Source organism: Lactuca sativa, chromosome 8 (genome assembly GCF_002870075.4).
Source record: "Lactuca sativa cultivar Salinas chromosome 8, Lsat_Salinas_v11, whole genome shotgun sequence".
Classification (NCBI taxonomy): domain Eukaryota; kingdom Viridiplantae; phylum Streptophyta; class Magnoliopsida; order Asterales; family Asteraceae; genus Lactuca; species Lactuca sativa.
The window spans coordinates 36,910,282-36,922,911 of record NC_056630.2 but is presented as its reverse complement, the minus strand read 5'-3'; the positions used below and the strand labels follow the sequence as shown (position 1 = coordinate 36,922,911).

At 34.6% G+C, this 12,630-nt stretch overlaps 1 protein-coding gene across 1 annotated transcript; it reads right to left on the bottom strand.

The window, feature by feature from the left end:
* Positions 1 to 5,225: 5,225 nt before the first annotated feature.
* On the bottom strand, positions 5,226 to 6,057 carry LOC111885906 (uncharacterized). The gene is made up of 2 exons (XM_052766355.1): positions 5,889 to 6,057; positions 5,226 to 5,779 (listed from the first exon to the last, which is right to left on the bottom strand). The coding sequence occupies exons 1-2, from the start codon at positions 5,950 to 5,952 to the stop codon at positions 5,226 to 5,228; spliced, it is 618 nt and encodes a 205-aa protein (XP_052622315.1). The 5' UTR covers positions 5,953 to 6,057.
* Between the last annotated feature and the right edge of the window lie 6,573 nt (positions 6,058 to 12,630).

Here is a 12,630-nt window from a genome sequence, read left to right as displayed (position 1 = left end):
ATTCATTTCCTTTTTAAGTTTACTGTTTTTATTATATATCAAACAAGAACATGGATGCCATATACGTTAGAGAAAGAAGAAAAAAAAGAAAGTTATACTTGGATAATAAAAAATCCAAGAAAAATTGTACCACGGAATCGTCTCAACGTATACCTTTTGTACATGCTATTCATTTCAGCGCATACGGTAATTTTCTTACTTTCTTTTTCATATGTAATATGTTTTATTTATTTATTTTTAATCTGTTCTTCATAATTATTTTTAAAATAAATAAAATTTTATAAAATTTAATATATTGAACTTTATATAACAAAACGTCTTTAAATTGTTTTCTATTATTTTAAAGGTTCGATTAAAACTACAGACTTTACTAATGCAAAAGAGAGGAGAAAAATTAGGAAGTTATATTTGGATAATAAAAAATCCGAACAAACTTCTAATACATCTAAGCATAAAAAAAACATCTATTTCACATGTTTCTCACATGTCAAATAACGGTATTATTATTCATTCATTTTACAATTCTTTCTTAACTATATATGATATATCAAATTTCCATATTATTAATATTAAATTTATAGAATTTAATATTATATGTTTATTACTAACTATTTTTATTCTAATTATATAACAGATGTCTACAATCGTCGTTATGAATTCTCGTTCAAATTCCAAAGAAGACAATTCTCATTGACTGTATATTTTGCAATGACAATTAACAAGAGTCAAGGACACTCTTTATCGAAGGTTGGATTGTTTCTCAAGGATCATGTTTTTACACATGGCCAATTATATGTTGCTTTATCTAGGGTTCAAAGTAGAGAATGATTAAAATTGTTAATTTTAGATAACCATGGTAAACTATCAAATAAAACATCCAATGTCGTGTATAAAGAAGTTTTTAGAAATTTATAAAAACTTTGTACAACTTTATTATTTATATCAATTTATGTTTTTTGTTTTATTTAAATTTTTGCATTATACAAAATGATTATTTTCTTACATATCTACAAATACAAATTGCTTATTTGATATTCAAACGATTATCATTTTTTTAATTTCAACCAATCATTATATCATTATCCAATTACATACAAAACATTGCTAAATAATTAATTTATAATTTAATTGAAATTATTTTGAAATTTCTCACCATGGTGTCCATGGGTTATAATCTAGTGTATATTAATATTCAGTGGCTTGCGAGTATGTATAATAATTTGTTGAGTAAATTGCAAAAATGGTCCCTGTGGTATGCAAAATTTTGGGGTTTTAGTCCAAACCACGAGTTTTTTGGAACCATAGTCCTTTTGGAGTGGTTTCTATGTGGTTTTGGTCCCTGGACTTAACTCCCGTTAAGTTGGAACTGTTAAGCCCCCTCACGTGCCTCACACGTGAGGGTAATTTCGTCATTTCATGTCAGGGACCATTTTTGCATAAACGGTTTTTTGGATTAATTCCTTTTAAATACCCCCACTTCCTGCGATCTTCTTCCCCAACGTCTCTTTTCTTCTACCCTTCTTCTTCTTGAGCTCTGCTACAACAAAAATGGTGCTATGTTTTTGTGGAAAAGTTGCTGTGGTGAAAACGTCTTGGACCCCTCTGAATCCAGGAAGGAGATTTTTTGCATGCCCTATGAATGATTCCGTTTGTGGGTTTATTGGGTGGCTTGATCCCCCAATGTGTGCTAGGTCTAAAGCCATCATACCTGGTCTGCTAAGAAATTTGAATTCAGTGCAGGAACGGTGCAATGAGTTGGTTAGAGGTATGAACATGCTACAAGATCAATGCAATGGACTGATATGCAAGAACAACATTTTGGTGGCAAATGTCAGAGCATTGAAGGATGATAATTTGAAGCTGAAAATGTACATGTTTGGAAGTTGGTTTTTCTTTGTGATTGTATTCTTTTATATTTGGTTTGTGTAGGGGTATACTCTGAAGGGTGTTTTGGTCATTTTTTTGTAATTTTATGTGATCAAGTTTGTAGTGACTTATGATGATAATGATATATGTACAATTTTATGATGCAAGTGTAATGAATGTTTTACCAAAATGGTATGAATGTATAAGAATTAACATATGAATAGAAATGGTATGAATGTGTTACCAAAATATATATATTTAGAACCAATTGTACATAACCAAAATGCATATTTCATTAAGATTTGTAATATAACAACCAAAGTTTCTAAACATAACAACCAAAGATTCTAAACATTACCAAAAGGGACACATTACCATACCTAAGATAACAACCAAGTTTTCATAACAACCAACCAAAAATTTTCAACAAAATATTGTAAATATAACAACCAAGTTTTCATAACCAACCAAAATCACAAAAAACTCCATGCATGCATGACACATTACTTCTTGGATTGATTCCCACCTTGCCCTTTACAGGTCCTAGAGTTGTGTCCCTTGTTCTTGCATTTGCTACAAGTAACACTGATATGCTTCCTTGATAGCTTCTGCACTCCATCATTTGTTGGTTTTTGGGAACCTCCTTCTTGTGCAGCATTCACTCCATCACCTTGACTTGCCTTCTGCTTTTTGCTTAACCTTTCACCCTCACTTTGTCTTCTCTTTTTCTTAGGCCTTCCCACCTGAGTGCGATGTGGAGGAGGGATTAGCTTTGTGGGACATTCACTTTTGGGCCACATGGATCTACCCTTAATTGGCTCCACCTTAAAAGAATAAGCCTTTTTCCATGTCTCTAGAAAATACACCTTGTGAACCCATTTGTAAATGTCAAGGTCAGCCTCTGGGTCTTTACTCATCTCATTCAGAGTTGCAATTGCATGTCTGCATGGAATTCCAATTAATTCCCATTTTCTGCAAGTGCATGTTTTGTTCCTAACATCAACCACATGTTGATCCTGCAAAGCTCCTGTGACTTGATACTTGCCTCCCCCATTCCACCTAGCAATGTATTGTGAAGCAACTGTTTTTCTTACAGTTAGGATGTCTGTTGCTGTGGGTGTTAGTGGACCTTTAGCCTTTTTCATTTCCTTCATGACATTGCATATCCTCTTCATTAGATACTCCCTTATGAATTCTAAACATCCAATGACAGGTTTATCCCTTCCTTTCTCTATCTTCCCATTAAACACTTCACACATGTTTGATATCAACACATCAGAAACTGCTCTTCCTGTGTGTAAATTACCATTAAAAAACATTTAATACAATTCACATACAAGTAAAACAGTTCACTAAGTGAAAGACATAAGGATCAAATTGGAATATATAGATTTACCTGAAAAATGACTCCTTGCCCAATGTTTAGGAGGAATTTGCTTCAACCATTCACATGCCTCCTTATCATACTGACTAAACTCCTTCATCAAATGTTCAAACTCAGGAATGGTGGTAGCTGATGCACACCTCCATAAGTGGTCCCTGTACTCTGTTTGCCTCCATCTTTTCCTCATATTGTCATGAATATGTCTGATACAATATCTATGCTCAGCATTGGGAAAAATTTGCTCAACTGCAGTATGTAAACCCTGCAAAAATTAATTGTCAATCATTAGAATTAACTTACAACCACACTTTAAATGACCAAATGTATAAAAACTACTTCCAACTTTACCTTTTGCCTGTCACTTATGAAAGTAAAATTTGAGTTTCTTCCAAGGTCCAAGTCATCCCCAAGGTTATCTAAAAACCATTTCCAGCTTTCTGTGTTTTCAGACTCAACAATCCCATATGTTAATGGTTAAATTCCATTATTGGGATCAAGACCAACTGCTGAAAGGACTTGCCCAGGGAATGGTCCTTTCATGAAGGCACCATCAAAACCTAATAAGTCCCTAAGGCATGCCTTGAACCCTTTTTTCAGTGGACCCAAGCACACATAAATTCTTCTAAACTGCCTAGTTGGGGAATCAGGGTTAGGCTCAGAACATACATCTATTTTCACTGTGGTGTCTGGGTTGGTGGCTTGAAGTTCGAGAACATAGTCCCTCAACAGTTCATACTGCTTTGTGTAGTCACCAGTTATATGCTTTCTTGCCTTATCCTTTGCCCTGAACACTTTGTCCATACTAACACCCACTTGGTAGGTCTTTTGAAAGTGATCTTGTATGGCTCTCAAAGGTATATCTGGATTCGCCTCAACTTGATCAAAGATTTTCTTGCTGATTAAAGAAGCAGTACAAGCCCTGAGTTTCCTTGTTTGCAAACATGTGTGATTTTGGTTTAAGGTCCTTATAAACCAGTCGGATTCAGGATTTGACCTAGATGCATGAATGTACCAACCACATGTTACTTTTTGTGTCTTTAATTCTTTACCCTTTCTTTTTGAAGTGGTAGCTTGACTACCCACTTGGCCTTTATTGGTGACAGGTACAACACCTCTACACTGTGCCCTAAGCCTTACATTGTCATTTTTTTTAAAAAAAAGATTCCTTCTTGATTCTAGTGCATGCAAATCAATTGCCTCCTTTAATTCTTTTTTACTATTAAATTTATCTCCAACTGAAAAAGATTGTTTATGTACTACCCCAAGACTGCACCTTTTTTCTTTTCTCAAATTCTTGATAAGAGCTCTTCTCTCTCTGTCTTGGTCGGATCCTTCATCCAAAGATTCAAATTCCTCATTGTTAATCACTTCCATATCTTCAGGTTCATGCCCACCTTCCACATCACTTTCAACATTGAGAGTGAAATCTCCCATGTCCACATCCACATCCTGTATATTGTTGTCAACATCCATTATGTCATCCATATGATCTTCATCTTCTATTTGTCTCTCATCTTCTTCATACTCTGGATCACTATTTTCAGATTCATCATACTCTTCAAAATTTGGATCACTTTCTTGAGATTCATCATCCTCTTCATACTCTTGATTACCCTCTTCAGATTCTCCATCCCCTTCATACTCTGCATTATCATCATCACTCCCAATCAAATTTTCCATAAGGTTATCAAATAACTCATTCAATTGTTCATCAGCATTATTAACAGGGGGGGGTGTTGTAGCCTTCTTCATCAAAAGTTGATGCCTCTTGAACAACATTTGTAGCCTCCCTAACACCATCCATCTCATCAATATGAACACAAGTTGCTGCCTCCTGAACATTAGTTGAACCATCCAGATCATCATTCTTTTCCTTTGAAATGTGAACAACCTCATCAATATAATCTAAATTAAGTCTATTGCTACAAGAACTTTCACCTATTTTGGAATTCCCAACCCTACCCCTTCTATACTCTTATGAGAAACTATCATTCTTACTCCCAAAAAGAATCAGAGACATGAACTCACCAATAGGCTCACCATTACCATGGTTCACATTTTTCATTGAAGAATCTGCATGAACTTGACCCTCAACTTCAGCCCCTTGATCATCATTTTCTGGTAATTCCTCAATGACAACTTTACCCTTTGCATTTGGTGACATGAAGTAAGTCAATAAATTTGTCTTTCCATGCTCTGTGTACACCTCAATCAGCTTGTTATGTGCAATATATTTAGAAAGGTTGATCACATCCTGATCATTCCCTAAAGCTCTAAGACCAAATTGAAAGTCACCATTGGGTATCCTAAAATGGTAGTATATAACTGGGGATTCATCAGCGAAGTCAGAATTCCGTGGGTCTGGGTAACCTAGGTCAAGCATTATGGCATCAAGTTCATGCACAGAAAACTCATCAATGTCCACATAATCAACATAACGCACTTCACCTCCAATGTACTTTATATCAGGTAATTTAGTAAATTTCCCACCGTGATGAAGCTTAATACTAAACCATGTGGGTGCACCAGCTAAAAATCAAAATTATACATATTAACAAAGTTAAAATTTTGCATTTTTTTGTTCTAAATCAATAAGAAAATGCAAAGTATAAAAGTTAAAGAAAACAGAGCAGCTTACCATATACAGTTGATACATCAACAACTTCGTGTTTTGGTCTGATATGCCACATTACGAACACCATTTCCTATTAAACGTATGCCCTTATATGTGTAGTGTCGATTATCTTGTTTAGATAAGCAACGAGGGTTTTTTGCAGGTTCAATGGAGCAGAAGCAAGAAGGAGGGAGTTGGGGAGTTGACGAGTGTTGGGGAAAGTAAATGAGGGGTAAATGTCAATTAATCCAAAAAACCGTTTATGCAAAAATGGTCCCTGACATGAAATGACGAAATTACCCTCACGTGTGAGGCACGTGAGGGGGCTTAACAGTTCCAACTTAACGAGGGTTAAGTCCAGGGACCAAAACCACATAGAAACCACTCCAAAAGGACTATGGTTCCAAAAAACTCGTGGTTTGGACTAAAACCCCAAAATTTTGCATACCACAGGGACCATTTTTGCAATTTACTCTAATTTGTTTAAAGAAAAAAGTTTAATATTCAGTTGTTAAAAAAAAGTTTAATTAGTTATCTTCTTCTATATATGCATTATTTTATTTGCCTGGGCATTTTTGATGTTCTTTGATCCAAAATCAATTCCTAGCCATTATCATGGAATTGTTTTATTTATTTTTTATCTCTAGGTTCTTGCGACTACGTATAATAATATTCAATTGTTTAAAAAAAAGTTTAATTAATTATCTCCTCTCTATGTATAACTTTATATGCCTTGATATTTTTGATATTCTTTCTGTAGTTTTCGTGCGTATAAAAGATTTTTAATGGTTAATCTTATATGATTTACTATTTTTGTCGCATAATGGTTAACATTTTCAAAAATTGTTTTTCTAAAATTAACCAACTTATATTTTACATAACTTAAATATTTTATTATGCTCCCTCGTATAATTTTTAATTTTACTAACATATCTTATGACTCTGTCGGATATTTATTTTTTCACAACTATAAAAAATGATAATTTTGTTTTTCATATATGTAGTCTGCTTTATAATTTTTGATATTTCGATTGATTAATCTCATAAGAAACCTTATATTTTGTATTTTTCCGGATTGAAATTTAATTTTTTTTTCATGAAAAAGATCTTGTATCTTTTTTCATTTTTTTTTTGCATCTGGACATTTTAATCATTTTTCTTACAAAAAAAAGTTGTAAACTGTGAGTTTTTTTTCAGAAAAAAAAATTAAAAGTTAAAGATTTATTTAAAAACATTTAGAAGGTTCAGAGGTTTTTGGAAAAAAAAAACACAAAGCTGATGGTTTTTCCAAAAAAAAATGAAAAAAATATAAGGTCGTTTTCATGAAAAAATAAAAATGAAATTTATTCCCAAAAAAACACAGAATATAAAGTTTTTTATGAGATTAATTTTTTTTAATTTTAAAAGTTTTAACAATTATACTTAAATTATATAATTTTTTTATAAAATATATTAATATTTTTGTTTATTAAATCAATTGATTAAATAAAAAAGGGTCTAACATCTAAACATATAAAAAAAAAGTCTAACATCTAAACATAATTAGGATATAAAAAGTAAAATGTAACTAAATGTGTTAATATATGGATCAAATGTAACAGAGTTTTTTAAATTAAATGGTTAAAGAATAGTAAGTATTTGAAATGACTTTTAAAAAAACATATTGTTCAGGTGGTGCCCTCCCTTTTTGAGGTCGAGGGTTCAAATCTCGTCGTAGACATAGATGGAATTAGGTGTTAGTTTAGGACTAGATTAGTATATTTGTATTTGCCGGTTCAAAAAAAAAACATATTGTTCTTCAATAATAAAAAGTCTTCTAAAAACTTATAGAAATAATAAAATAAAATAAACTTGAAAAAACTATCATTAAACATGGCTAAATATTTTAAATGTTTTTAAGCAATCGTAACACTTTAGATCATCACTTCATTTGTGATCGTTTTGAATTTGCTTTACATTACAACTTGAATTTTATTTATTCTTATTTATTTTACAATTTAAATTTGCTTTATCTTTTATTATATTATAACGTAAAATATATTTTATTTATGTTTTTATTACAACTTGTATATGCTTTACCATTATATTATGATTATGTAATATCCATTACAGCAACATGCTTTTAACTCATCACTTATGCTAGGCATGCTCACTTATTTGATTCCATCTTTTGTGTTTAATTTTTTATATTTTTATGATGCATATCTTATAAATATTTTTCTAAGTGCATGGTTATCTATAAGTATAGAGTCTTTCAACTATCTCAAACATTATATTTTACACCCTTCAGATTATGCTGTTTGATCAAAAAGTTATAACCATATATAATATATCTAACTTAGAATATTGTAGCATGAGTTAATTGTAAAACATCAGACAAATCTCACAACAAATATTCTTTAAGGTTTGCGTCTAACTGAGAATGATAGTATCAGATGCCTAAGTGTGTACAAACTTGGTTTTTAAATGAATTTAATTTGACTAAATCCTTTGCCACATGTGTGATTCATCTATCGAGATCATTGATCAATTTTCTCATTAGGCTGGAGAGAGTGGTGCCACCGAAAGCGCACTTCCTTTATTGCCACATAAGTTCTACATCATTTTTTATCACATGAGTGTGGTTCCTTGCCACACCCAAGGAGTGGTGTCAAACTTTATTTTAAAAAAAAAAGTTAAATAAAAACTTTAATTTTCTCCCCAACGAATCACAAAATAATCAAATTCTCCCCACCAATCACAAAACGCGGCCATTTCTTACCACACTGCGGTCTAAACCGCACCCTGGGGGCGGTGTTCACTACCTAGGTGGCAAAACCGCACTCCCTAACCGCGGCCACTCCCTGCAGCCTTAGTTGTCCGGTTGCAAAGTCTATTCGGAGCATGATTTCTTGGTAGTGGGTAATACGTTTGTGGATTTGGCATCTTGGTCAGACAATGTTAAGCTTAAAATGGTTTAAATGAAAAACTTTGATGTAGTTGTTATCAGAAGTCTTTGGGTTTATTGAAACTTCTGGAAAAACATTTCATTTGGAACGGTTAAACTTAAAAAGGTAGAGATATTTGATTAATTATCTCACATGTACAGTTGTACTTTTGGTTTTGTAATAGGATCAGAAAAAGTAATTTAATGGTTGTACAATCTTAGTTTAGGCAACTCTATTTTATAATGTGTTTTTTAGCATCTTGATAGTTTATGAATATAATTCATACATTAAAAAAGCATCAAACAAGTCTCATAAACAGTTAATTAAGACATGCGAGCCTTGAGAAGCGTAAGAAGTAAGAACACATTGATATTATTTTAATAAGATTTTTGAATACAAGAAAAGTGAAAATGTTTATTTAGTTAAGTTAGGATGATTAGAGTTGTTGTAGATTAAGCAGATAAGGTGTAAGGAGAAAATTATTGATATAAACAATCATTCGCTCTTTTGGTGATACATCACTCTTATTCATAAATGATTTTTATCTCTAACTACTATAAGTGTCATTTTCATCAACAAGACCGTATACGTAGCTATGCTCCCCGATGCAGATTCTCTCATGCAATGTTGGATGTGGAAACCAAACCCTCTTTTGGCGGGATGATTGGCATAGCAGAGGTGATTTTGCCTCTCGTTTTCCTCTTCTGTATGCGCTTGAAAAAAAGACATCCCTAGTTGTTGATCGGGTTTCACATCATGGTTTTAGACATCATGAGTTTAGTTGGAGTTGGAATCCACACATAATTACAACAACAATCTCAAGGAATTAACTCGTATTACCGGCCTCCTGAATGGGTTCTCCATCTTTGATCATGTCGACTCTTGGACCTCCAAATTAGATGATGAGGGTAACTTTTATGTTCATGATCTCTGGTGTATCATTGACTCCAAATTGACATTTAGTGTTCATAATCCCACTGTCCGACTAAAATTGGTCCCCTTAAAAGTCATTGGTTTTATTTGGAGCACTTTCTTGGACCACATCCCCTTTAGTTATGCTCTCGTCAAAAGGGTGTCTGAATTCCTTCCTTAGATTGTCACTTATGCGTCAATGGCTTGGGCTACACGAATCATTCTTGCCCCTTTTGCTAGGGAGGTGCTTTCCAGGATTTTTAATTGGTGTGGAATTATGGATCAAAATTTTAACACAGCGAAAGAGGTTCTTGATTTTGCAGCAAATTGGGGCCGCTATCCCAAAAAGAGAAAGGTGCTCCTTGCTATTATTTACAGTTATTTTTGGTGTTGTAACATCCGGATTTCAGGGATATTATTGTAAAGGCTAACCTTGAGTTTCAAGCGGGGACTCGACGAGTTGAGGGTCCAACTCGCCGAGTCGAGTTGGGATCCTTCGGGAGATTTAATGAGTGGACTCGACGAGTCAGAAGAGGGACTCGCCGAGTAGATACTGGTTCGAGAAAACCCTAAGATCCGGGTTTGGAGCGTATTTAAAGGAACTTATGACCTTGGGTGCGCCTCATATCCTCTGTGAGAAACCCTAAATCACCATGGGAGCTTGGGGTGAGTTCTTTTGATGAAATCAAGTGATTTAGTGAGTTATGTGGAAGGAAAGGTGCATGAATCAAGCAAGGAACGAGATGGAGGCTGTGGATCTAGCTTATCTTCTCATGGAGATGTTGTGGAAGGTATGACCTTGCATCCTTTTCATCTAATTGTGATTAGACCTCTAGATCTTGGGAGTTTTAAGGCTTAACTCCCCTCCTTTTATCTTTGAGCTAAGTGAGACATGATCTGAGGTGGGAAACCCCATATCTGAGCCTTGAGAGGTCCTTAGAGGCTAGATGCCTCGGCTTTAGTGTCCCAAATGAAGGTTGTTGAGCAAAAACCTTCATGAAGAGTGTGTTTTGGTGCTATAACTCCGTGCATTAGCGTAAAGATCGAAACTTTATGTAAGTATTAAGCCTTGGAATGATAGATCTATAGATAAGAGTGTTAGATTTGGTTAAAATCGTCTGGATAAGGAAAAGTCTGAATGGACTCGCTGAGTCAATGAGCCAACTCGACGAGTCGGCTAGGGTTTCATGTCTGGACTGAATCGCGATTTAGCCCGGCGAGTCGTGGGGTCGGCTCGACAAGTTAAGCTGGATCTTCAAGAGACTTCGGGAAGATGAGTGAACTCGACGAGTCACAAAGGTGTACTCACCGAGTCGGGCCAAGTGGGACTGTTGACTTGAGTTGACTTTTGTTGACTGTGGGTCTCGGTCAACATAAGTAATAGAGACCTTGGAGGGGTAAAATGGTCTTTTATCCACTTCCCAATTAGAGAGGGAAAGAGTAATTTTTGGTTAATTAGAGCTGAGATTTCGAGTGTTAATTAGAGATATTTGCCTTATGTGTTAGGTAGTAGCGAGTTCGAGATTCGAGTGTAAGGATAACTGCTTTCTGCTTGCCAGGTGAGTCTTCTCACTATACTTTACCTAGAGTGGTAATTAGAGTTATATGACAGAGTATCTTGTATGCTATTTATGTGATTGTGATACACTACATTATTTCTATGTGACTCATGTCGTGTATGTTCCAGAGTTTACAAAGTTGGAACCGGAAGGTTCACAGAGTTAGAACCGAAAGGTTCACAGGGTTAGAACCGAAAGGTTCACAGAGTTAGGACTAGAGAGTCCATAGAATTAGGACCGGAGGGTCCGTAGAGTTATAGCCTCGAGTGGCTAATATGTGTTATATATGGTATTTTGGGGAACTCACTAAGCTGCGTGCTTACCGTGTTATGTATTATGTGTTTCAGGTTTTCCTCTCGGAATCGCGGGACGGCACCGGCTTGATTGTACACACCAAAGAAAGAGTTATGAGGATCCTGGATTATCAATGGAGTTGTGCTTTGTAATTGAATAAAAGAGATTTTTATACGAGATGTTATGAAGAGTATGCATTTTAAAAATGAAAAATTGTTTTAAATTTTCACCTCGTTACAGGTGTATTTGGAAGATGAGAAACAACAAGCTCTTCAACAAAATCAGGAGTTCTATGAATTGTCATAAGTCCATGAGAGTACCATACCCTAAGGTACTATACTACCGTGATGAACGATTTAACGGGAGGAAATTTGTAAGCCCATCTTACAAGTTCTATGAATTGTGATTAAAAGTTAAGATTACACAGGAACATGATGAGGGCGTTAGAACAATCCAGACTTCAAAATCTAATAACATGATGATGAAGAAGTAGTGTCCGAAAGAGGTTCTATGATCGACCAAGGGGGGAAGACAATTTCACATGATGGACTATTGAAGAATGCAAAGTGAACATCAAGGTTTTTATAGTACTAACAAGGTGTCGAAAATAATGAACATTTAAAGTTAATTTGTTAAAAAAAGGGTTGTCATGAAGACAAAAAAGAGCAAAGGAAATTTTGAAATTTCCATGGACAAGTCAGAGAGACGAACTATTATAGTATAAGAATCATAGGGTGATTGAACCTTAAAATAAATGCCCTTATTTCTTTTAATGGGTAGATGGTAAGATGGATATATAATTGTGAAGATGCAATGTACAAGGGCTCACAACACTTCCCTCACTATCTGCCCACTAGTGAATGCTACGGCTACCCCCGCAGTCTTAAAACACTTTCCATACTGTCTGATCGCTTGTGAATCTTACAGCTACCCCCGCAGTATTATAACACTTTCGCTCTAACACAACCGCATTCGGATGACTTATCCTCAATCTACCAATCCAATTACCCTTAGAGTTTATCACACCCTCGACCAAACACCCGAACTGAACTCAATTCATGACTAGAACCCCAA